Source organism: Stegastes partitus, unplaced genomic scaffold (assembly GCF_000690725.1).
Source record: "Stegastes partitus isolate 25-593 unplaced genomic scaffold, Stegastes_partitus-1.0.2 Scaffold49, whole genome shotgun sequence".
NCBI classification, from domain to species: Eukaryota; Metazoa; Chordata; class Actinopteri; family Pomacentridae; genus Stegastes; species Stegastes partitus.
The window spans coordinates 1,007,661-1,033,481 of NW_007577780.1; the positions used below are offsets into that span (position 1 = coordinate 1,007,661).

At 42.1% G+C, this 25,821-nt stretch overlaps 2 protein-coding genes across 2 annotated transcripts in view; one reads left to right on the forward strand and one right to left on the reverse strand.

The window, feature by feature from the left end:
* Nucleotides 1-20,148, reverse strand: part of chd5 (chromodomain helicase DNA binding protein 5) — a 32,954-nt gene extending 12,806 nt beyond the window's left edge. Inside the window, exons 1-23 of the mRNA XM_008306924.1 lie at nucleotides 20,031-20,148; nucleotides 14,848-15,066; nucleotides 13,427-13,542; nucleotides 12,613-12,854; nucleotides 12,400-12,512; nucleotides 12,080-12,217; nucleotides 11,592-11,756; nucleotides 9,801-10,019; nucleotides 8,399-8,605; nucleotides 7,645-7,856; nucleotides 6,986-7,117; nucleotides 6,647-6,755; nucleotides 6,193-6,384; nucleotides 5,790-5,990; nucleotides 5,388-5,525; nucleotides 4,971-5,092; nucleotides 4,599-4,772; nucleotides 4,146-4,287; nucleotides 3,789-3,920; nucleotides 3,014-3,131; nucleotides 2,752-2,876; nucleotides 2,406-2,652; nucleotides 1,897-2,069 (exon numbers count right to left, since the gene is read on the reverse strand). Of these exons, the coding sequence (XP_008305146.1) occupies nucleotides 1,897-2,069; nucleotides 2,406-2,652; nucleotides 2,752-2,876; nucleotides 3,014-3,131; nucleotides 3,789-3,920; nucleotides 4,146-4,287; nucleotides 4,599-4,772; nucleotides 4,971-5,092; nucleotides 5,388-5,525; nucleotides 5,790-5,990; nucleotides 6,193-6,384; nucleotides 6,647-6,755; nucleotides 6,986-7,117; nucleotides 7,645-7,856; nucleotides 8,399-8,605; nucleotides 9,801-10,019; nucleotides 11,592-11,756; nucleotides 12,080-12,217; nucleotides 12,400-12,512; nucleotides 12,613-12,854; nucleotides 13,427-13,542; nucleotides 14,848-15,066; nucleotides 20,031-20,075 (3,681 nt within the window). The 5' untranslated portion in view covers nucleotides 20,076-20,148. The remainder of the gene's footprint in view (nucleotides 1-1,896; nucleotides 2,070-2,405; nucleotides 2,653-2,751; nucleotides 2,877-3,013; nucleotides 3,132-3,788; nucleotides 3,921-4,145; nucleotides 4,288-4,598; nucleotides 4,773-4,970; nucleotides 5,093-5,387; nucleotides 5,526-5,789; nucleotides 5,991-6,192; nucleotides 6,385-6,646; nucleotides 6,756-6,985; nucleotides 7,118-7,644; nucleotides 7,857-8,398; nucleotides 8,606-9,800; nucleotides 10,020-11,591; nucleotides 11,757-12,079; nucleotides 12,218-12,399; nucleotides 12,513-12,612; nucleotides 12,855-13,426; nucleotides 13,543-14,847; nucleotides 15,067-20,030) is intronic.
* The window catches only part of rnf207a (ring finger protein 207a), a 40,088-nt gene continuing 28,735 nt past the window's right edge, over nucleotides 14,469-25,821 (forward strand). Inside the window, 1 exon segment of the mRNA XM_008306923.1 lies at nucleotides 14,469-14,473. The gene's annotated coding sequence lies outside the window, so the exon portion shown is untranslated.

Consider the following 25,821-nt stretch of genomic DNA (forward strand, 5'->3'; position numbering starts at 1 on the left):
AATTGTTTTGTCTGGGCCCCTGACTGGGCTTAGGCTCATCGAGATGAGCAGGACCTGCTTAGATACGGTCACCGGTGATCGCTACACAATGATTGCTGGTTAGATTTCTATCCGACCTGATCCTGACTTAGTCTGTTGTCATCAAACACAGGCAACGACAACATTGTGAGACGCACAGCCTCAGGGCACTAAACGTCTGGCTGATCTAATACCTGATCGGTTTAGATGTTGACTCATCAATATGACATTTGACAGAAACTTTTCATTTTAGTTGATTTACAGAGATTTTGAGGGTGTAACTGACATGTGTGGTTGATGGTGATGTTTATCAGGCAGAGAGGCTGAATACATTCAGATGACACATCATAAACTGTAGACAATATGTAGTTCTAGTATATTAACACTATATTAACACTCTTTAGCTATTTAACAACATTTCTGGTAAGGAATGTGAATATTGTTAAAATAACATATGTAAATAATATCTGACTGCTCAGTAATAAGAGCTGTTTTCCTGTACTCTTTTTGATTTATTTATGTAGCTTCAGAGGGACATGTTTGGTCTCCTGATTTATGTACTGTGCCAAACTAACCTGATACTGATTTACTGGGGATTTCATGTAAAATGAATGAACCATGAACAGACATCACAGATAACCTGCAGAGCATTTTTAAAGGCTGTCCTGTCATAAACAAAACTATTGGAGACTGTGTACAAACTCATATGCTCGTGGGAGATCATTTTAATAAGCCTGTTTCTGTGAGTTGCTGTACAGACTGAAGGCTGCTGGAAACTTCACAGTGACTGTCGACTTTGCTGTTCTCGTCCACTTTCCAGGCACAGTTCCTCTCCAACGAGCCTGTTGACTCCTGTACATTCTTCACATTCTGCCTGACATTCTGGCTGATTGGCTTGAAGCTCTAGCCGTTGTTCCTCTCCCAGTTTATCCTCATGGCTGATTGGACCACTGCCCAGCCCTGTGCTCCAATCAGGCTGCAGCAATCACTACACCTGGGTGTAAAAGTACACCTAACTTGTCAAGTGATTTAATGTGAGCAGCTCACATCTCTGCCGCCTGTTGTTCTCATGTATTCTTGGAAATTCCAAAACATTTGTAAGTAACGTGGTATTTTCTGCTAGCTGGTAGTTAGTTGTTGTCCTTGTGCTTTGTAGCCGCTTACCAGGGAATATTCATAGCTGAGAGCTTTGTGATTTGTGTAATGAAACGCTATGACTGCCTGCCTGCTGGGCCAAGCTTAGCTTAACCACAACACTCACATTAAGTTAGGAATTCTTCTGTTGCGTACTTAGTGTTGCAGCTTGAGTAGAGAGTTTAGTTCTTTCATTTTGTTTCTGTTTGCAGTTTGTTTAGCAAGTTGGAGCATTTATTTGATTTTATTTCTTTCATTGATTTTGGAGCAACCACAAGCCCTGTTTTCCTCAGCAGTTTTGCTTCCTTTGTTTGGGAATTTTTTTGTGTGTGTAATAAATAACTTTACCATACCAAAAAGAACTGGCTTGATGTTGCCTCCTTTAAACCAAACAGAGCTGGGATGTAAACCCATCTTATAAAATGTCAAAACCTGTATTGCATACTCATGGTGTTCACAAGTGTCCTGAAACACATACTGGGGAAAAACATCCAGCAAAAGCATTGTGGGGGAAAAAAAACTGCTTTATAGCTCAACACGCAGGCAAAAGTACCACCGGGTGTCCTAAAAACAAGCATTATTTTAAAGTGTGTCATCTTGTTTCTTCAAGTTTCAGAATCTAGCACATCGAGCCAAATAACCAAACCGGGTCATGAATGAGATCGACAGTCTGCCAGCGATGTCTTTTTCATTTGTATGTGATCCCAGTTTTGTTGTGACAGAAGAACACAGTTATATTCTCACCTCTCCGTCCTCCTCTTTCACCACATACTGAGCCACCTTGAACGAGCTCAGGTACTCGTTCATGTTCTGAATCTCTGTGTCTTCGGTGGCATCCTGGCTGCGGTCCAACAGCTTTGAGATGGCGTCATCATCGTAGTGAATCACGTTGCCTTCCTCACCATCTTTGTTGTCACCTGTTGATATGAAGCTCTTATTTAATAACTGACAGAAGCAGCACCATTTGAGCAGACAAAAATTATTTCAGTTTTGACCTACATATAAAGTCTTAGTCTGTGTTGCTTATTTTTTTGGAAACATGGATCATCAGGACTGTTTTAGCAGCTTACAAAGGGGAGTTGGTTTGTTCCCCCACACAAAATCCTTTCTAAATGTCATTTGTTTGGTATTATTCCATCTACCATCATGTCATCTACAGTTTAAAGATCAAGCAGAGGTTTGAAACTTTTCTGAAGCTTTTCTGTATTGAGTGCGGAGCAGCTACAACTGTTAAAAATGGTGCGTAGACATACCCATAGCTCGTGCTGCCTCCATTTCATCTTTAAATAGTTCTTCAGTGCCAAACTTAAGGATGTCGTCCAGTTCTTGTTTGGACATGGAGCCTGTTTTGGAGCCCAGGCCAGGTCGCACCACCAGGTGGGTCAGCATCATTTTCCTCTTCGCTACTTGTGTGATTCGCTCCTCCACTGAGCCCCGAGTCACGAAACGATAGATCATCACCTTCTTGTTCTGACCTATACGGTGAGCTCTGCTGAAGGCCTGGGGGAATAGTAGAATAGATCAGTCTTAATGTAATTAAAGAACAAACGCGACAAAAGCATACAAGCATCCATCACATATTCTGAGAGAAACCAGTACTTGGATGTCATTGTGAGGATTCCAGTCAGAGTCGTAGATGATGACAGTGTCTGCGCTGGCCAAGTTGATGCCGAGACCTCCGGCTCGTGTTGAAAGCAAGAAGCAGAACTGCTGCGCGCCTGGCGCTGTGGCACAAAACAAAGCAGAGCGTCGCTTTGTGTGTGCAAGAGTGTGTGAGTGAGTGGAAGCCAAGTGGAGGAAAACGTGCGATCACATAAACTCACAAATGGATTCTGGGGAAAAAAAGAAAAAAAAAACTCACCATTGAAGCGGTCAATGGCTTCCTGCCTCAGGCCTCCAGTAATACCACCATCAATGCGTTCATATTTGTACCCCTCGAACTCCAGAAAATCCTCAAGCAGATCCAGCATCTTTGTCATCTGTGAACAAGATGGTACTATAAGTTGTTCTGCAACAGTCACACAGACTGGACTTGTTAAAACTGCACTGTCACTTAAAATGATCTTTAAAAAGATCATATAACTGACATTGGCATTGAGACAGCTACAGTACAGATAGATTTAAGGATTTCGTGGTCACTGGTCTTGCACAGCCAGGCCAATCTGTGTCAGTGCTGCACAATGGTCTGGCTGCACCTCATTATCATTCTGCTAAAGGGGAAAACAGTTTGTAAGAGTATATTTTAACCAATCACAGTTATCTCAGGCATGCCAGGATGCAGCATTGGTGCTCCTGCAAAATAGTGAAGGGGAACTTGTCCGGTGACACATTTGCATGCAGAGTGACATCATAAAAAACACTTCTTCACCATAAGGTGGAAATGCTTTGTGGTCCTTAGCGGAACTTGCTATTTTTGCTGTCTAGGTTGCTAGCTCAGAGGTGACTATTGTTGTTTTCTGTAGCTAAGGGGATTTTGAAAACACAGCTAGTGGAAGGGGAAGAGAAAGCTGCTTGAAATGTGCACCAGAAATGGCAATATAGCTGTTATGTATATCCAGTGAGTTATGACTACATGTTCCCCAATCAGTGAAAACCATGGTTTTTAGCCAAGACACGATATTTCTTTTTGACTTTACCTGAGAGAAAATGAGAACTCTGTGTCCTTCATCTTTGAGTTTCTTCAGCATTTTCTGAAGCAGCGTCAGTTTTCCTGAGGACTTCACCAGTAGGTTGCCATCATACGAACCGTTGGGTAAAACAGGAGCCTCCTTCAAGACAAAAATCAAATCCGGGCATCAGCTGGAGAAATAATAGTTCAACAGTTTTTCTTTTAATATGTTCGAAATAAAGAATGAATGAAACAGTAATTTTGATTGATTGATTAAACCCAAGGAGCGTGCAAGGGCAATAATTTAGTAAGTGCAGGTTGATCTGAACAGCAGGTTTCATGGCATGTACTGAAACAAATGGACCAGACGGATGTGTGTCCGTACCACAGCAGCCACAGGGAACAGGTAGGGGTGGTTGCAGCACTTCTTCAGGTCCATCATAATGTTGAGCAGGGACACTTGGTTCCCTCCACCTTTGGAGTTCAGAGCTTCAAAATTTCGCGTCAAGATGAACTTGTAATATTTCCTGCAGGTCAGAGGTCAGAAGAGGAAAGGAGAGTGAAAATAACAATCAGTTACTTCCGATTTTTAATTTAAAACTGCGATACAGTTACAAGTTAGTGTCACCACGCAAAGGTAAATGATCTAGACTCCAGGGCTGCTGTATATGAAGTTAGAAAGAGCTAGAGAAGCCTGTAACTGTTTTCAGGTCCAAATTTTTATGTGACTGCAATTTTAATGATTTTCATGTTACTTTTAATCAGATAAAATAGACAGCAGTGGCATGCAGTCACAACTTTCTACTCCAAATACTTTTTCTATTATTCCAAATCTTACTTCTGCATGGGACTGAGCTCCACTCTGACAATCAGTTCTGTCTTAGCAGGCATGTTCTTGAAGACATCAACTTTCAGCCTCCTGAGCATGTGAGGACCGAGCAGGTCGTGGAGTTTCTTGATCTGGTCCTCTTTAGAGATGTCAGCAAACTCCTCCAGGAAGCCTTCCAGGTTACTGCCCAGAAGAAATAAATAATGAAATGAATTTACATCAGAGACTGGCACTTTTTGATCAGCCATCGATTTAATTCAAATAACACAAGATCCATCTGTCTATCTATCTATCTAAGGAATGTCAAACATCATGAAAAAAAAAGAAAAAAAAAGAAAAAAGGCAGGGGAATAAGAATGACAGGAAGAAAGCAGGACTTACTTGAAGCGCTCTGGGGTGAGGAAGTTAAGCAGGTGGAACAGCTCTTCCAGGTTGTTCTGAAGAGGAGTTCCAGTAAGCAGCAGCTTGTAGTAGATCTTATACCCATTGAGGATTCTGAAAAACTGGACAGCACATTGTGCAACACGATGAAATGACGTGCTAAGGCGAAGATGGCATACAAGGACACATGCACTGTAAAACTCCAACCTCTCTCCATCAAAATGACCTTAAAAGCATTTGTTATTTTACATCTGAATTTTAATTTCTTGTATTAAGCTTGTGGGCAAACATTTCTTAGTCATATCTATGTTTTTCTTTTGTTTCTCTGATAAAATAATAATAACACTACTTCTGGAAAAGATGGCATCTCACTGCTGGCAGTGATAAAGAGGCTTTTTTTTATTTTATTTTTTTTACCTTTGATTGATTGTTCTTCAGCCTGTGGGCCTCGTCTACCACCAGACAGGCCCAGGTGATGGAGCCCAGAATAGCTTGATCTATAGTGATCAGCTCATAAGATGTCAGCAGCACATGGAATTTGATAGGAGTGTCTTTCTGCAAGAGGGCAGAAGGAAGAACATCAAACAATTCAAGTGTGGGATCGAATGATGCAAAACATGATTAAGCACTTGACTTGTTCGCTATAAAACGCCTTGAAGTCTTCATTGTTCAGTGTCATGTACAACGTCAACCACCAGAACCTTATTCTTCTGTTATTTATGGGTTCAAAAAAACTAAGAAAAAAAAAGCATCTGAAAAACAGCATTTAACCTGGATAGGTATGGAGTAGCTGGATAAGTGCTGGAAGAGCTACGGTACCTTCATACGGAACACTTTGCGTCCTGATTTGACCGCGCTGTCCTCAAAGGTGAACTCATTCTCCCTGATGATCGCCCTGCTGTCTTTGTCTCCAGTGTACGTCACCACGTAGAAATCTGGAGCCCACATCTCGAATTCTCTCTCCCAGTTGATGATAGTAGAGAGGGGCGCACTCACCAAGAAAGGCCCCTTTGAATGACCCTGACAGAGAGGGGAAAGACGGGACTAAGCTCTTGCAGCACATCACAGAAAGAAGAAACACTGTTGGTTTTATCATTTGCTTTTCTGATCATTCAAGATGATTTAATCTTTAAGTCCACATTACCATTTATATTATGAGAACTGGTATTACTAGCATGTGCTTTTTTTTCATTGCACTCGGAGAACTAAAATGTGATCTTACCTCCTTGTACAGTGAGTAGAGGAACACTATTGTCTGCACTGTCTTTCCCAGGCCCATTTCGTCTGCCAGGATCGTATCTGTGCCCTGAGCCCAGGAGAACCTCAACCAGTTCAGGCCTTCCAGCTGGTATGGGTGCAGCGTTCCCCCAGTGGCATTGATGTACCATGGCTGGTGTTCAAATTTGATGGTCGGCTGGTAATGTGAAAATATGGTAGTGTCTTGTAGCGGTAACTTTGGTGAAATCAGATTATATGTATAGCAGAAGAACAAAAGTACAGCACATTTATCAATAAACTAGGATAATTGTGGCTTCACAGGGTTTTTTTTTTTTAGGATATTTACTATAGAAAGATCCTGCAGCAAGCAGCTCATAACAGTACAGTTTGAGAAGCATATATTTAAAGCAAATTATGGGACTTCTGTCACTTAAGTGCATCTGAATATCCTAACTTACGTCTATGATGGGAGCATCAGGAGGGACCTCCCTCTTTGCATGGTCGTCTTTGAGTTTCTTTCCTTTCCTCACCACAAGGGGGCGTTGATCCTCCCCTAAAATTTGCTCTCTAACAAAAAAAAAGAATTTGCAGCAGCAATTTTATATGATGACAAATGTCTCAAACAAGGGCATCACAGACTGAGAGCAGGGCAGAAAGGAAGCAGCAGTAAATGTAGACATATGGCTTTGTTTATTTTTGTGTGCAGTGGACTTATTTTATGCATTCTCACTGTCATCCTCACAGCATTAGAATTAGCTTTACGTGGGGGGAAGGAGGTAAAAATGCTGATAACCAACCTGTGGTCCCAGTAAGAGGCTTTATGGTTGTCATATTCTGGGACATCAAAATCATCCACCTCCCAGGTGCACTGGTCGTACGGTAGATCTCTCCACTTGATCAGGTAGTGCACGTCACCATCTTTATCGAAACTACAGAGAAGAATAAGCATAGACAGAAACAGAGGTTTAACATACTGACCAGTAATCAGACACTGAAAAAGGAATTTGTTTTTTTCCTTTTTACATTTGTTAATGGGATATGTAAAATCATATGAAACATATTTTTTGTTTTTATTGTCATTTAAGTTTGACACAGATATGCACAGAAATTTTAGTATATACATAGAAAAAAAGATATTGGCTGTACATATGACAAGTGGCAGGCTGCAAAACAGAACTGAAAAGTCTAGAAAAATATCAAAAAATGCTGCATGTCACTTGAAAATGTAACAAAAATCAGATTTTAACCACCAAGTATCTTACATTTTAGTGCTGCACTATGAAGAATAATCTCAATTCATAAAGCAAGATACAAAAGTAAGCAAAATCAAGATGACAGCAAGAATAAACCATCCTAGACTCAAAGCAGCAGCTTCACATTGAAAATTTCAGGCCTATAAAATGTCTGCTATTTTAAAGATGTCAGTGTGAGAGTTTGTGTAACTGTGAGCGGCCACCTGTGGTTGAGTATCCGGTGGATAACCATCCACTCTGGTTTAATGCCGTAGCGGTAGAAGCGCTCCTCCATCACGGCATACTGGGGGTCTTTGCTCTTCCTCTTCTCGCTGTTGAGCTCTTCCTCTCCGGAGCCGTAGTCGTACGGCGGAGGTTCGTCCATGTCATTCTTCCGCTGGTAGTTCCGATACATGACCGTGTGGTATAGCTCCAGCTGCACAAGGAAGCACAGCAACACTTTCTGGTTAGTTTCAATCAAGTGCCACCTTGGGTGAAGGGTCTTTTTTTTCTTGTAAAAAGGAAAAAAAAAATGCAATGCATTATCAATCTACGCCTTTGAGACTAATTTAATTAAGCACACAAAGTTCCAGAATTGATTTAATGAAGCGAAGGTGGCTACAAAATAAATTAAGAAAGCTGTCGTGTCTGTTAAGAAACAAGACTCCTCCATGGTCAAAACTGAAAAAAAGCTAATTGTTCTTTCCTCACCAAATTAGATATCAGTTAGGTTGGAGTGCCCTGAATTGCTTCCTAATTGTGATTGCAATTTGGATGGTTTGACAGGTGAGAAAATGTGCACATACCTGTGAAGACTGAAAACAAAAATGGCTAAAGGAGCACACATTCTCGTTCTATATTAAACCGTAAAAGATGGTCCAGTAAAATAGTCTCTTTTAATGAAGAGGAAGCATACTTGCTGTGGCCAAAGAGAGCAGAAATGTTAATTTGAGATTGGACCTACTTCTAGTGTCTCACCTGCAGTTCGCTGACCCAGGAGCAGTGCCAGTATGAAAGGCCAGCCCACTTTACAAAGAACTCCCTCTCTGGGTGGCCCTTCAGCGGGGGCTTGGTCAGCGGATCGCTTGGCTTGCCGTCGGGGCCTGCAGGCAGTTCAGCCGGCAGCGGGGGTTCTCCCCACGTCCAGTGCAGAATCTTTTGTACTTTACCTTTGAGGGGAGGGCACTGATAAAAGAGGAGGGTGCTGTCATACATAAAGTTATTCTGGGCTGGTGACGAAGCAACAGTATCTTTGTAGAAATATTAATACATTATTAGGGAGAGTATCTATAACTTAAACAGTTAAATAGGACAGCCAAAACTGAACAAACTTCACCAGGTCAAAAGACTAAAGCTGAGGTAGGCAGTAATTTTTTTTTTTTGCATCAATGGTCAAAAATTCCATAATTACATGTCAGAATAAGGTACTATTAGACTACTTTCTCTTTGTTCTGTTTTCAGGGTTTAGAAAATCTAGCCTGTGAGGGCAGACTTTACAGGTCTTTTCAAACATTATTCCTATTGGTAGTTCTACATATGCAAATGCATGTGCACATCCCTTCAGATGGTGCAAAATCTGATTCATGTAAGAAAAGTCATTATTTTAGCGAACAGTTTAGACAAAAGCCTTACGATCAAACTTGTTTTGTTTGTGTATATGAAGGACATGACTATGTTTGTCTGTTCTCAGGACAGAAAGGGAAGAGCTGCTGCAAGGAGAGCTTCTGGTGCTCTTCTTGTGTTTTCCATATTTCTGCATACCCCAGCTTTAATCCTCTGGTTAAATAGGCCTTCTCACCACCTCGTAACTTCGCTCCTCCTAATACTTAATTAGATTCATTGATTTATTAGAGACACTACAAATGATGCAAATGTGTCAGATTTTAATTTGCAGTCGCTCTGCAGCTTGATGTTACACATCAAAATAAAAAGGGAAACACAAAAGAACATGAAAACATACTTGGTATTATGAAATAAACTGCTCACTAGCTATTATCTCTCTTTTCACAATTTAATCCTTAGCCTGAATTTTGATACAAAAAATAAGGTACTCTTTTTCAAGGTGACACTCAAAGTGTTTAACTAATTTTGAATGTGTTGATTATAAAAAAGAGAAGGAAAATGAACACTTGCAAAGCAACAATAGAGGAGTTGATGTGTCAGGAATAATTCAAATATTGGGCAGAGAGCATTTAGTGAAAAGTAAAAGCACTATACAGTATAGTAGCAGGATTTAGTTTTTCTTAATCCCAGCAACAAAAGACTAAATTCAATGTTATAAACTACTACAAGGGAAAATGTAAAGATGAGTGAGTTAAACTACATATAGTTTACTAATGCACACATATACAATTGAACTAGTTTTCTGAGATCAGCTCACCATGCAGCGAGGACACAACCACTCCCCGTTCGGTATCTCGGGAAGTGGCGGGTTGAGGCAGTGGATGTGGTAGGATGATGGGCAGGTGTCACAGCACAGAAGCTCTCCTCCGTCTTTACACACTCTGCAAAACTCCATGTGGTCATCCTCCTCCTCGCCTGCAGCCTCCTCCTCATCCTCCTCCTCGTCTTTGGCCTCCCACTGGATCCCTTCCTTCTCCTGTTGGCATGAGCATGTAAAGCTGAGCCTTGTTGCTTCATAAGATACACTGTATTATATATACTGATTATTTTAAAAGTGTTGTCTTTCTATAAACACAGTCATGTAACATAAGGGGTTACTGACACTAAAACGGCTGCATGAGCAGAGCTTTGTTGTCTTGACTGATTTAGCAATCATGCACTATAGAGAAAATCATAAAAGGCACATTCTGATGCAGCAACTTGACTGATTTTATGCACACTACGCACAAGTACTAAACTGATAAAGAGACACACACTACAGCACAAAAGCCATTTTAGTCAAGAACTGTCAGCAGGTACTAGATCAGTGATTCCCAGGGTGGGGAGAAGAACCTCCCAAAGGGCCACAGCGTCTTTAACCTTTGTTCTTTGTTTTTATTCTTATATAGCTTTGCCTGTTCTTGGCTTTAAAATGACTAGAATGAATTTTAACTACTAGGTATCAGCTTTATTGAGCACGAATCTCAGCTCGATCCTTTTTCTATGTCCGCTGTCACACATTGACATCAAGAGAGAGCACAACTTCTTTTGATGTGATTTGCAGTTGGCAAACCATCTTCAAGGTGCGTTAACGTGACCTACCAGAGTAGAGTGTGGAAGAAGAGTGGAATTAGTGGTGGGACACAGGTAAAATGTCTGCAGTTTTGACATATTTTAAACTGTAAACAGTTCCTTGTAATACCTGCAATCTATGTGATCATCTATGTAACATTAAGAAACAGATGGATTGGAGAATCACACTTCTTGATGCATTGCAGGTCTATTAAGTTGTCAAGCATATGTATTGGAGGGCTGCAAAGTGGCGCAGTTGGTAGCACTGTTGCCTCGCAGCAAGAAGGTCGCCACCCGGTGAGGATCTTTCTACATGGAGTTTGCATGTTCTCCCCGTGCAGCGTGGGTTCTCTCCGGGTTCTCCGGCTTCCTCCCACAGTCCAAAAACATGTTGAGGTTAATTGGTGATTCTAAATTGTCCGTAGGTGTGAATGTGAGTGTGCTTGGTTGTCTGTCTCTAAGTGTAGCCCTGTGATAGACTGGTGACCTGTCCAGGGTGTCCCCTGCCTTCACACGAACGCACAGGAAAAACACTCCAGCCCCCCCGCGACCCTAATGAGGATTAAGCGGTGTATAGAAAATGGATGTACTGGATTCATTTTAAGAAGTCTAATGTACTTCAAGTGTGTATTATCTTGTAAAATAGTATCAGATTGGGACTCAGCAACTTTCTCAAATGTTTAAATAATAAAACTGGCATATTTTCACGCAATCCCAAATCTTCCACCAAGGCTGGCTTGCAATTTTAACAAAAGTGGACCACACCATAAGTTAACCTGTTCTTCCTTTGCCCCTGCTCCTAATCTCCAAACAGACAAACAGCAGTAACTGGTAACTGTCGCAAGTTCTGCCTACTTAATGACCATAGCATCAGACTCCAAGACAACCAAGGTATCACCAAAAAAGCCTCATGAATTGGCCCTTAAGCAGTCAAAATATGGCTAAAATGTGCATAAAACTCCATAAACACACCACACACTGAAACACATCTACTCACACAGTGTGGACAGCTCCATTTTCCCTCAGGGGCCTTCTCCAGCTCGGGGTCCAGACAGACCAGGTGGTAGGCTCTGGGACAGGTGTCACACAGGATGATCTCTCCACCCTGCTGGCAAACCTCGCAGTAGTCCTGGTGGTCTGTCTCGTAGCCATCGCCGTCCTCCTCTGGAGAAGATGAAGGAATAATTAAACATGTGCAGTCCACACATCCGGAGAGTCACTTTAATGCAGCTACCAACAGTATAAGATTTGCAGTATTTACACATTATCACGAGTGGCCTCTAAATGTGAATAAGAATCCGTGGTTGTGAGGGCAATAGCTGCTGCGAAACACCATCTGTCTTCAGAAAGCTTTCCCAAAATAAATAAAGCTTAAAGAAATAAATTTTAATTTCCTCGTTACCCATAATCAAACAGTTGGGTTCTGGGGGATTTCAATGGGATTTTGGAGGGAAAACCACACCACAGAGTATGGCAAGAGAAGACAGTAAACATACTTTTCCTTTTTTTCCGCCCACGTCGGGCCTTTTTCTTGGTGGCGGCCCCCGAGGTATCAGAAAGCACAGAGGCACTGTGGATGCTGATGTCATCAAAGTCTGACTCCTCCAGGAAGTCCTCCTCACTCTGGAAAAGCAAACACACAAACTAAAGAGCACAGAGCTACACAAAGAATTAAAATAAACCAACTTTCACAGAAAGCACAGCAAACAGCCTGGTCACTTTGATGTCATTGAAAATACACAGTGGAGAAGCTGAAAGGGTGAATGAGCTGAAGGAAAACAGTTCTGGAAAATAAGAAGACATACTGAGGATGCTTTCTTCTTCTTCCCACTTTGGCCCGACTTTGATTTGGTCTTTTTCGGCTTGGGTTTCTTTTTCACTTCTTTCACAGTCTTGCTTTTCTTTCTAACTCCTGGTCCTGCGACATACAGATCCACACATCAGATGTGTTAACCGAGCAGCATTCTTTCTATTATTTCCTAAAAATATGTGTTTTGCCACAGTTCACCAGGCCTTACCCTTTCCCTCTTTGGTTTTGGCTTTTTTGATTGGCCCTAGCGGAGAGCTCAGCTGGCTGCTGCTGACAGACGTTGGCTGTGCCACGGTAACCGTTTCCACGGCAGCAGCCACAGCGGCGGCCACAGCGGTGGCAGATGCGCCTTTGAACGGGTTATTGGCACTGAACTCTCGCCACTTGGCCCCCAACACTGTCATCATCTTAGACATGGGAATCTTCGGGTTCTTCTTGGCAATGAGAGGCCTGAGAAAAACCAGGGGGGAGAGCAGAAACAACGGCAGCTTTATTATGTCACACTTCATTCTTGCTGATATAATTTCTACTTCCTTCTGCACTGGAGGGAACTGGGTCTTGATTTGCTGACACTCCACTGCCCCTTAAGTTTTGTTCTCCCTGCTTTGCTGTGTGTATGTCATGTTTGTGATTTGTCAGGCAACAGCTTGAGGTTTGGCATGCTGGCCTGTGAAAGATAGTGGGTCAGAGCACTGAGTCCCAGAGCCTCCCGGCTGTCACAAGCATCCAGTAAGCAGCTGACTACACACAGGGGGCACTGCAGGAGCTCATGCTCCACTTTGTCAGAGCAGAGGCTTAGCCGAGCCAGACAGCCCCAGGTGAGACAGACTCTTTATACCAACAGCCGAGCTTTCTAGCTCAAACAAAAAGAGCAGTGTTTGCTCGTCACACCACACTCTTGTCTCGCTGTGGAGTTTTGCTGGAAGACTCTCGGCGAGGGACTCCGACAATCCAGAAAAACTGAAACAGAACAAAGCACTTGAACATAGGAAGATAATCCAGACACAAAATTAGATGCTTGCCTGAGGAACTGGCTGAAAGCCTTGTAGTTAGTGATGGTTTTATAGTCGTCTTCGGTGAAGCCATACTGAACGTCTTCAAGACCCCATTCATGCATCAACTGACCGGATGATTTGGGCTCCTGGAGGCAAATAGATGAGAAAGATCAAGACACATATAATAAATGGTGTTTAATGAATAAATTATTTCACATAAAGCCCTTTATCACCTACCCAACCTCTTTATTCTTAGGGACTTTGCAAAGGTTTATCGCGCTGTTGAACTGTGAGATTGTTCAGCTAATTAGGGAGATAATCCAGGTAGGGAGACATCATGGTTTAAGTCTACTTTGCTACGAACTGTCCCTGATTTATTTTGAAAAACCAAAAACCTAGAATTCATATTGTGAAACTTTCATAAGAATTTGGGAAAGTCCTATTTGAGAAAGTTAACCTGGAACATTCTCACTGACTAATTCTACCATGCAGTCTAATGAGTTCAAATCTTAAAGGTGGAGTACGCCATTCCACTCCAATACTTTATGTCAGATGCACTGAGTGTCTCCTCATCATCTGCCAGCAAACAAAGTGGCTCACTTCATACAAAGCCATTCTAGCCAACCAATAAAAGGCGTCTTTCTTGCTTGTGCACAGGACAGCCCTGTGAATCCCTACACATTTCATTAGTAAAGGATAGACAGACCACCAGGACCACCAAGAATGTCATCCTTTGCTGGCACGTTGACTGGATTGGGACCTCAAAACTTGCACATCAATCTCAGTAGCATGACTGCATGGGTGCTACCTCTTCCTCAGCCGTGATCAGGATGGTGTGTGATGCTGGCTAACATGCGCCCAACCAGTAAAAAACATTCTAAACAACAAACTATGGCTAGTTTTTACTCCATTTTGTTTTGGATGCTGTTTTCTGTTCTTAGATTTTGATCACTTGATTGTATTTTATACCATAATATAATGTTTTTTTGTTTGTTTGCTTTTTTGCTTCAGCAATGGGAAAGAGCCTGTATAAGGAATGAACGTTTTTATTTCAACTAGCTAGCCAAGTTGGTAGTGTTGTTGCCATGGCAATGTGCATCTATGATTTTAGGGAGCAAAGCTTGTTAAGGAACATTAAAGGATGGGGTGCAAACTTTGTCAGGAATGGTTTACTCTACCTTGAAGATTAAACTTGTCCTAAGCTTTGTGATCATTGTGTTTCTGTTTTGCTGGCTGCCTTTCTGTAAAATGTCCTTATGGTTCATGAAAAATAATCTTAAAATTGAATTATTGATAGGCAATCAATAAATAGATGATTATTTATCATAAATGTAAACTGAACTAAAACTAAGAAAAAATCTGAGAATTGTACCCACATGTAAGCCTTTCATTCAACCCAGTAGACAACAAGATATAGTCTGTGTCAGCGTTGCAAACCCCTGACTTACCTTCATGTTACCATCATCATCATCATCCTCATCATCATCCTCATCTCTCTTCTTCTTCCTGGGCTTTTTCTCTTTCTTCTCCTTGGGTTTCTTCTTCTTCTTTTTGGTGGGCCCGTAGGTGCTGCTCTCGCTCTCAGAGCCGATTTCTGGACGTTCCCGTTCCTCCTCCACCTCCGAGGTCTCCTCCAGGTCGCTGTCGACTCTTGCCTGGATCCCTCCCTGCACAAAACAAGACCCTCTATTTGTTAACAGGGCGGAGGTTAACATGGTGTTAACCAACCTCTCTCATTCTACAGCAGATAAAAATGTGTGACTTCAAAGGCATCTATGTCTTTACTGAATGAAAACTTCACTCAAGCCACTTTTTTTTTAACATAGCATTCCTTATTCCTTTTTGTAGTACAGAGCTGCTGCCAAACAGCTATTTTTAAAAATGTAAACAAGTAGAATCTGGCTTTGGATCTTGCTTCAGCTTTCTACCTCAGGGCGCGACTGTGACTGACTAAAGCTAGCATCAAAGCCAGATTCCCGGGTCACAACTAGATCCCACGTCTGAATTTCACTAATAGCATGACAAAGGAAATCTATCTCCAGTTAAGAACTATCTTCTGAGACCCAATTTCACATCTAGTGATAAAAAGGGGTGGGGGGGGGAATAATTAAAATATGAAACTTGATAGGGCAAATAAGCATGGCATTAATTTTGCCAAGGTTCAGGATTAGAGCTCCCACAGAGGCCACCCACACTAAAAACATATGCTGTCAGTGTACTATAAAGTACTCCGGATAAAAGCTTCTACTTGATGGCATTTGCATAAATTAAATTACATCATTTCAAAGTGTCACTGCTTTGCTAAAATGATAATTCGTCTGCCTGCGACGAAATATATAAGTTACTACGAGCCGGTTAGGAGTGAGCGGATGAGGAGTCAAGTCAAATTCACGTTCACCTTTTGACAATAAACTAAAAACCAAGAAACAGACAGCGCAGCCAATCACAGCTCAGAGCCGATCTGTAGACTGAGCTGCATCCTGCCTGTTTAATACGAGACATCTGGAAGGCTATATGGATTTAACAGTTAACAGGTGTTGTTTGTGTGATCAGGAGTGTTGCATATGAACAAATTCAGTGGTGGTTCATGCTTGTGTGTGTGTGTGTGTGTGTGTGTGTGTGTGTGTGTGTGTGTGTGTGTGTGTAAGAGAGAGGGAGAGGGAAGCGTGTCTGCTGTTTCTCTCGTTATGCACCTCTCACCTAATTACTTGTGCTTTTGTGTGCAGCAGGTGTGTGCAAGTGTGCATATAAATTATTATTTGTGCATGTGTTTCCGAACGGGTGTGTTCCTCTCCTCTGATGTAAACATGCATATTTGGTGGCATTCCGTGTGTTTAAATGCGTGTCTGAGCGTGTGCACGATTCTCTAAAACCTCTCTTTTGTTAGGGTTTCTTTTCGCGAAAAGACGTACGACATATGTCTTTCGGCGAGTGAACATGTGTGTGCACATGCAGTGGAGTAAAATTAGTGCACAGCAGCTTTGTGCTCTGCTCGCTGCCTGTTGCTCAGCAGGCCTGCGTGGCTCCATAGAGAGACTTGCAGGCGTTTTGCTCTGTAGCGCAGTGGAAAGGCTCACGTTGCCGCAGCGCCCGCCAACCCTACCAGCAGCCTGGCTGTGTTGCCATGGCGACCAAATTTGAGCAGTGTCTGGCTCTAGCTCTCTCTCTCTCTCTCTCCTCCGAGTTTTCTGTCTCTTTCTCACAGTCCTCCCCCCCTCCTCCTCCTCCTCCTCCTACACCCTTCCTCTTCCTTTCCTCCTCCTCTCACTTTCTCTCCTTCACATCTCAGAGCTCCCCTCCCTCACCCCTCCACCCCATTATTTTCTCTCTCTCACTCTATCTCTTAACTTCTCCCCCTTTCTTTTCTTTCCTCTCTCACTCTTTCTTTCTATCCTGCTACTCACTCTCTCCCCCCCCCCCACCTCACCTCACAACACACACACGCGCTACATCTCAGTGGCAGCCAATGGAACGGCGCCATCCAATCAGACACGTTTGCATAACGAGCTTGTTATGCAGAGGCCTGTGGTTGCAGAGCCGGTGCTCCAGCACCCGTCTAGACAAATCTCATTTATGCATAAGAAGAAGGAGAGAGAGAGAGAAAAAGAGAGAGTAAATTGAAGATTGTGGATGGGGGATGGGGTTGGAGATGGAGATGGAGAAGGGAAAAAAAAAAAAGCAAAGAAGCAGAACCACTATTGACAGCAACTGCAAAGATGAGGTGGAGCTGTGCAACAACCTCGTGGCAGCCCAGAGTTCAATGTTAAACACACATCATCAGAAGCAAAGAGGACAAAACAGCACACTAACAAAGAGGGTGTCTCTACTTTGAGAGGGAAGAAAATCAGATAATCGCTGATAACGTAATCAAATTAGATGCTTCCTCATAATGGTTCTGCCTTAGGGAGATTGCAGTGGACGCCACAGAAAATATCAAATGAGCAAAGAAGTGGATATTCAATAAAATCTAGTTCAACAAGAATACTGCTGTAGAAAAAAAAAAAAAACCTCTTTATGGTTCCAAAACATGGCCTCTTCTTTTCCTTTTTTCTACAAAAATCAGCAACACCTCTTTGTTGACTCACAATCCCAGAGAGGATATTGAAGTTATAAAAACAAGACAGAGGCTCATCTCACACCAACGATATTTCAGCAAAATGTTAAAGCGACAAGCATCTGTCTCGCAGCTTCGCGGAGGTTTAATTGTGGTCAAACTGCAACCTTTTAGTTTCCCAATAAAATTGACTGCTTTCTATTATTTTCAGATTTCCTTGATTTAACAGATATTTTGTTAAAAAGGACACAGGATCAACATTCTTTCTTTCTTTAACTGGAAATTAAGAGAAGGAAATACAATACATCCCTCCCTGGCTACCGTTCCTCCCGCCGGTCGCTGCGACCTCAGACTGGGATGTGCCGCTGACAGTGTCTGACCCCAATTGACTTCTGGCCCCTGTCTGACACCAACCTTTGGGGAGTGATTGGAAGTGAATTACAGCACCAGCGGTTCCTCAGTGGGAGAGCAAGGGAGAAGGAAAAAATAGGGAGGAAAGAATAGGAAAGAAAGAAAGAAAGAAAGAAAGAAAGAAAGAAAGAAAGAAAGAAAGAAAGAAAGAAAGAAAGAAAGAAAGAAGGAAAATGCAGCAGTATCACGATCAAGGCAAAGCGAGGTGATGCATGTGAGAGACAAGAGGAGATGGAGGAAAAAGGAGAACACAGAGTCAGTGTGTGAGGGAGAGTGTCAGAGGGAGTCCCCCCCTCCTCCTCATTAGCTCACTGAGACCCTGAGCTCAGTGTTTACCACAAGCAGCCAAAGGGCCGGGTGGCAGTCTGGCCAGCCAAGCTCCTCACAGCACTGCTGGCATCTCCAGCCAGCAGAGGGGAACATCCTGGCTGTGCCACTGACACTGCTAAAGCCATGGCCAACACAGGCACAGAAAGCACTGGGAATACAGTGAATTCCTGTAATTACAGAATAAAAAAAAATATTGCTCATAGCTTCGAGGTTTGGCAATTTTTTAAGAACAGTGAAGGTAGATGAAGCTTTTGCTGCAGCGTAAGAGATGACCTCATGAGATGCTGACCCATTAACGCTGCACTAATCAATATCATGTAGTAATGGTGGATCGAATGCATGAGCACTGTAATATAAAAGGTTCTAAACTGTCAAATGAATTATCATCCAAACATCCTGTGTAGCTGTATAAAGATTTAACTCTTGCTAGTGTTTTGTTTTTCCAGTGTTGAAACAGATTCTGAAAGTAATAATTTATTTTTTGCTGCCACATCCTTGTTTTGTGTGGAAAGACTAGTCACTTTACCTTACGGCAGCAAACAATGGTACCACCTTCTGATAAGTCACTCTTTATTAAGGGTAATTAAAATTGTAGTTATTTATCAATGTGTCATAGACCATTTTAAAGAAATTAATAAGAACAACTTTAGGGTTGCCAGAAGTCTCCGTTCCAGCAGGCTCAAGAACAGCTTCTTCCCTTCAGCTGTCACCTGACTGAGCTCTGCACCAGCTGTGTTCATTCTGTCCCTACTGTAACATACTGCATATAATGCACTTTACTGCTACGTTTGCACTTCTGGTTAGATGCTCAACTGCATTTCATTGTCTTGGTACTTGTGCATGACAGTAAAGTTGAATCAAAACGTTCTGATAACTCACTCTTTATAAATGGACAATTACAAGTCATCAGTCACTTATTTATGTGTTATAGACCATTGTTAAGCCAATAATGAGAAGATGTTTTGTGGTGCTAGTTTATGGAAAGTCCTGTTCCAGCCACATGGTTACTTCATCTTTTTAGCTTTTCAAATCAGCAGGAAGACCAGTTCAAAACTCATTCATAAACATTTACAGCTGCTTTATAATAGTCTGTAGTTATCATTGTAATTATCATGCTAAATGGAAAGTATTAATAGAGAAGACTCAGTAAGTCACTATTTATTAACGGCTTAAAAGCAGGAATTAATGACTTAATTACTGGATCATAAATAGTTTACTGATGCTTCATATATGATTTAATAAGAATTAAATCTTCAGTTCAGAATCAACTTTATGACATTTCTGTTCCACTTTTGTAACTTGTGGCCAAAGCTGAACTGTTTAGCAAAACCAGTGTAGGTTCACTTTAAAAGCTGGATTAAAATCACCATAACACATTAATGTTGAGAACAAATCGCACCTCAGACCTGTTGTCTAAATGTTGGAGACTAAAGGCTAGAGAAGCTTAGCTGTCAAAACCACTCTGTCATAGCTCCGACTCCCACTGCTAGCTTGGCACAAATGCTGTGCTTCTGACCTACAGTCCCTGCCATCAGCACCAGCACCACAGGCACAAATCTACACTCTAAACTGGCACTTGGTGCCCACAGCTTACACTGGCATCAACGGTGACACCGCTGCCAATCTCCCCTAAGCCTGAGACAGTCCACTGCTTCTCATTTAGATTACAGAGGCAGTCCAGCAGCCAAAGCACACCTTTGATCCAATTGCAGAGACATCAAAAGAGCGACGGTTTGAGAAACAGCGAACGCCGAGTACAGCTTGGGCCAAAATGCCTGCCAAGCTGTTGTGTCCGAGGTCATGACAGACGGTGCTGAGCGTGAATTTACACCTTACCTCTTTTTTCCTCCTCTTAACTTTGGGCATTTTCCCCTCTTTCATCTTTTTGGGCTTCTTCTTCTTTTGTTGTTTGAGGGAGTCATCATCAGAGAAGAAGCTGTCGAGGGGCGTGAGGGGAACGGTGTTGCGCTCACCTTCATCATCCTCATCTGGACACAGAAATAAACACATTACCCGTTTGGAAATATGATGAAATACACTGCACACAGAGTACTTAGAGTAAAACATTAGAAATTTTGGCTGATACTGTTGAGTTGGTGATTTTACAGATAATTCAGCTTGCAATAAACTTATATTGATGAATGCCCTTTGGCTTGTACACTGTACTGCAGAATTTATTTGTGGATTTTGTTCATTTAAAAAATTACCAACACTTACAGCATTTAAAAAATGATGATTTGCATTTTTTCTCTGATTTTGCGTCAATAAAATTAAGCATCTTTGGATTTTAACGTAGATATAGCAAGTGATGAAGACAAGACCTAGATCTCTGCAGGAATAGAATTTTTGTCAAATTTCACTGTAAAACCTATCAATGACAAATAATAATCAATGATGAAAATAATCGTTAGTTACGGGCCTAGTGTATAGTCAAAGCACAGCGCAGTGAAAAAGTCAGTTAGCCTGTATAAAAATAAAACCGATGAATCAACGTCAGACCAACAGGAGCACTTGGCAAAACAAACCTCATAATCACACATCATTGAGTGTGGATCAACTTTACCCATCAAAACACAAATAAATGGAGTGCCTGCCCTGCCGCTAAATGGGAACTCCCTGGAGGACCACTGAGGTATACTGAGCATATCTTCTGCCTTTAATGCTTGCTGGGACTAAAGCGACCTGCTGCGGGTTGTCAGCTGTACTGTCTCAAAGCTGCTGTGTACAAACGTGCTGACTGCTGAGCGCAGCAGACTTCACTGATGCCACAGTGGGTCACAGAGGAGTAAGTAAGGGAGAGAGGCAGTCCCAAACAATGCATCACTATAAAGAGACACGCAGAGAAACACACACAGGATGCAACCGCCCTGTAAAGGTCGATCTGATCTCATTCTCACTCTGTCTGCGACTGTCTTTCTGTCTCTTCCAGTCTATCTATCTGCATGTCTCCCTTCTCTCTGCGTCTCACAGACAGACTAGAGGGCATGAAATATGCAGCACATGTATCAGAGTCAATCTGCCAACACTAGCCCTGCAGTCTACCACTCCCCTGGGTAGCTGGAGTGAGAGATTGGGGAGGAGGGATTCCTGTGTAGTAGACACACAAACCTCAGCAACCACTTATCCTCTATTTAGCAAAGCTAACAGGAGGTACTCAGCACACGCACATACAGTACACTGATTTCAAAGCTTTAATCAGAGGCAACGTCAAGCTCATTTTGCTACCCCTGACGACTAGATAAAATGTGTCACCCCTTTTTTAGTGCTAACTGGGGGTAGCTTGGGATTTACGTGACAAACAGCTCACAATAGAAGTGCTGAATGACATGATTTAAAACTGGGATTAATTACTTTAATATCTATCTTTTATCTTCATTGCTTTGCCAGCACATTGGGGTTTAATTTTTGTCTCCCTTTCACACAGATTCACGCGTTTCCCTTGACTTTATTTCTCTCTTTCTAAATAAAGCCTGCAGTTTATGCATTCAGTATCTCAAACAGGGAGCTCTTTTATGTTTCAGATGTACGTTAGCCGCCTGCTAGGCAAGTCATGATGGCAGCACAGTGAGCCTCACATCTCTCTTCGATGCACAGATGATGACACGGCTCAGATGCAGATGGAAACGGCTTTGGATTACACAAAGCGTGCAGTCCGTCACTCTGCCGTCCTTGTTTTTTGGGGGCTTTTTTTTCTCTATGAGAGAACAATGAATGACAGGCTGACCACACATCACTGATTAGATACACCAGATGATGCCAGACTGTGTGTCCCTTGCTCTGCTTCCTGTACAATAAATCAATCAAACTTGACAGCGGTGATGCAGTGTTAGGGTTTAAATGATTCGATCATAAGCACCTAATTCACTTTGAGCAGTACTTTTTAACCAAGCTAGTGCCAAGGCTCTAGGAATGACATTGACAGTCTGTTGGTTGGTTGTAGACTAAAAATCCCCAACAATTCCTGAAGGGATTACTGAAAAATTCATTACAGACATTCATTGTCTCTAAAGGTTGAACCCTTCTGACTCTGAGGATCTTATTGCTCTAGCACCACTAATCAGAAATATCTCTTAAAAAAAAAAAAAAATACTGGCTTGATTGCTATTAAATACGTACATTCATGTCTCCATAAATTCAACTGTAAAAGTAACACTGCTTCTGCTCATTTTTTTAGTTGTTGCAAAAATGTGATTTATGGCAAAATATTGTGAACTGTACTGCAATAGAGCCTCACAGGGCTGATAAAAAAATAGCTGTAAAAACTCAAACAAAAATATTGAGCAAATGATCTCTCAGTCATATATCTTTTTGTATAAGTGGAGTGGAAAAAAAATGTTCGTGCTCAACACCTGCATTGCTTTATAATCTGAACCCTGCCTACAGTAAATGGCCTGTGAAGTCCCCGTGGGAAAAGCCATCAGGGGAAAAATATTCTTTATGCTTGGTGAGTGGACCAGGCAGTGCCAGGTGTTGGAAGGGAGGGGAGGGTGCTCAGTCATGTGACACATGGAGGTCTGGCACCAGATTCTGTTTGAAAGATGACCAAAGCTCCACTTGGCAAACAAACCTTCTGTAAAAATGTGGACGGATGGCACAGACACAGCTCTGACCTTCCTGCAAGGGCTTGGCCACCGGACTGACCCATTAGAGGGGAGATTCATGAGCGACTCCCAAGTGAGGAAGCGAGAGTTTACAGGAAAGCACATTAGACCTTTCTCTGTTGGCCCCTGTGTGGAAGTACCCACTTAATGTTGCCCGGCACTGCTTCCCACAAAGCAGGAAAGACAGGGCCAAAGGGTTTCCTTTCGTCATTGATTAGGTGCTTATAGCTCAGGCTTCCAGTGCCTTAAGACAAAGACGTCAATGGACTATTATTAGAAAACGTAACTGTCAGTGTGACGGAAGGATAGAGCTTAAAGAGCATCATTAAAACCATATCTATTATAAGTTCATAATATAATGCAGATGTAAAAGAGACTGTAATGCCAGGCTGCTCAGCTGCAAATAAAAAAAATTGAAAAAACGCATCTTTTATGCTCCGGCGACGTGCACGCGCAGCAGGAAAAAATTGTGTCAACTTTCACAGTGAGGGATCCAAAAATAGACCCCTTTCCAATTGGGGATAACATTTGTAGGAACACAAAAGCCCAAGATAATCTTTCAATTTTAGGGAAGAACAAAGCAATTAAAACAGAAAACACAATGGAACAATCTGTGACAGTGTAAGCACCCAGAGTGAAACAAAGGGACTTAGGACTCTTTATGTGCCACAACAAATACAGGCTGTGATAGGATAACATTTAGGGGGTCTGGAGGCCCCATAGGATGGGCTTCCACATTGTTGCGTTTTAATTGCACTGAAGCATCTTGATGCCGGGAAAAAGTCTGACCTGGATTCCTGACTTTGTCTGTCACTTTGAGGCCTCTAGATGAGGTCATAAACTGTCTGTAAATTGCTTCCTGTATCAGCAGCATAACAATGGATTTGCATCATTTAATCACAGCCAGCGATCTGATAAGAAAATCAGACCTACGGAATAGCGTGAATAATGCTCGTATATCAGGAAGAGGCTTCGTTTAGACACAAAAAATATAATCAGTCTGATTTTCGATATGTTTATCTGTAAGTGTGTCATCATTACAGATGGTAGTTCTATAGAGTCCCTTTGGTCTCTTTTCTTTATCGCCAACAACATAAAAACATAAAATTACATCAAGACAGTTTTAATCAATTTCAACTGACATGAAAATGTTTTTTCAAACTGGATTACTGCTCACATGTCTTCACTCACCTGCCATAATCAATTGCACCTTTTCCTTTCTCATACATGTTTAACCAACTACTGGGTTATTGGGGACACACATCAGTGGCTGTGTTCCCCCTCAGGCTATGGCTGGCAGTCACAGATGATGCTTCAACTCCCCTCTGTTTCTACCCTTCTTTTTCTCTCTGTCTCTGTCTCTCTCTTTTTTCTCTCCCTGCTGCACGCCTTCACATGGAAGCTTCCAGGTATTAATCTGTATCAAAAATATTGTGCATACATAGGGGAAAAAAAATGTGAGATTATCGCACATAACACGGATACCACAACACTCAGACCATATGCGCCAGGCATTCTGTCCTTTATTATTTTAGAAATGGTTACAACTTAAGTGCCTGTGAAATAGGCTAAACTGCAACTATTCTACCTCCTACAAAATATACAACCGTTAGATGTTCGAGGGCTTTATAACACGCATGCAAAATGAGCAAGAGCTGCACTATGGCAACTCAGTAGTGTGACATTTACTCACAACATTTTGGGACAGTTAAACCAACACCAATATGTTACGACACCAAAGAGATTTTTGCCACAACCAGTCAATGTTATTTCATCCCAAACCAGAAAGGTCTGTCATTTTTAGTAAAACTCTATTTAGATTCATTCTATGTAACAATATGTCATTAAGAAACGCTTAATAAGAGAAATGGAGAAAACCCTGCCTTGGATTTTATGCCTTCAACCTTCATTTCACACTCAATCTATTTTATAACCACAAAACTTTTCCACATTGTGATGTGAAAGTGAAGCAGAGGGCAAAGCAGCATCTCTTTAAGTTGTCCTTGACATCAAAACATCTGATGCACAGAGCAAGCTGCAGGAGTTATAAAAAATAAAATCTGTGAATCCATTGGCTGTGCAGAACCAATGCCTCGCTCTTAGATGCAACAACAGGCCAGTTTATCACCTCAGACCCTGACACACTGGACCAAGAGCCTCAGCACTTTAGGGGCTGGTTTTGACAGAAATAGACGATGGATTTTTTTTGACGAAGCCTGCTCCTTGGTGCTGATGATGGACACCACAGTTAGCGGTTTTAAGTAAATGTCATCTGCAGCCATGCCTGCCAAACAATGTGACTAGGATTCTACCAACTAATCAGGTGTTTCAGGATTGAAAAACAGAAAAATTGGCAGCCAAAAAGAAACGAATGGGCATAATATGGAGACATGAATTCTGTAAATCTGAACACTTTCTGTGATGAGATTGTGACCCTTTTAAGAAGAAAAAATGACCACAGCTGGGTCACTGCCAGAGTGGGTGACATGTCCATTTTCCAACCACAATAAATATCGCACACAACTGGCTAGCATGAAGCTACCAAATGAACGAGCAGCGTGTGAGGAATGTGGGTTAGAGTTAAATCTCAGTTAGTGCACGACCCAGAGCTGAAGGGATGCTGGTGACCTAACCACTGTCATCAGTGCGCAAGGCAAAAGGAACACACTTGATAAGCACTGTTTACTGTAGCCCACACGTGGCTTTCACACCTCTGCGGCCAAGCAGTGCCAAAAAAAAAATGATAATAATAATTGAAAGTTGGAGCAGCTCTCTACATCACAGACATGAACATGGATGTTGCCACTGCTTTAAAGCATATGCACACACACACACACACACAAAAAACCAGCACAGCACACAGACACTGCAGCGGATAAACTGTCACGGTTTAAAACAGCGTCTCTGAAGCAAACTTGTGTTTTTTTGTGGACTTGGGGGTAAAGCCTTGTACACGCATGCAGCCTTGTGAAAGGGAAAAAGAGCCCAGAGAAGCATGCAGCAGGGTTTGTCATCATCCCCCCCCC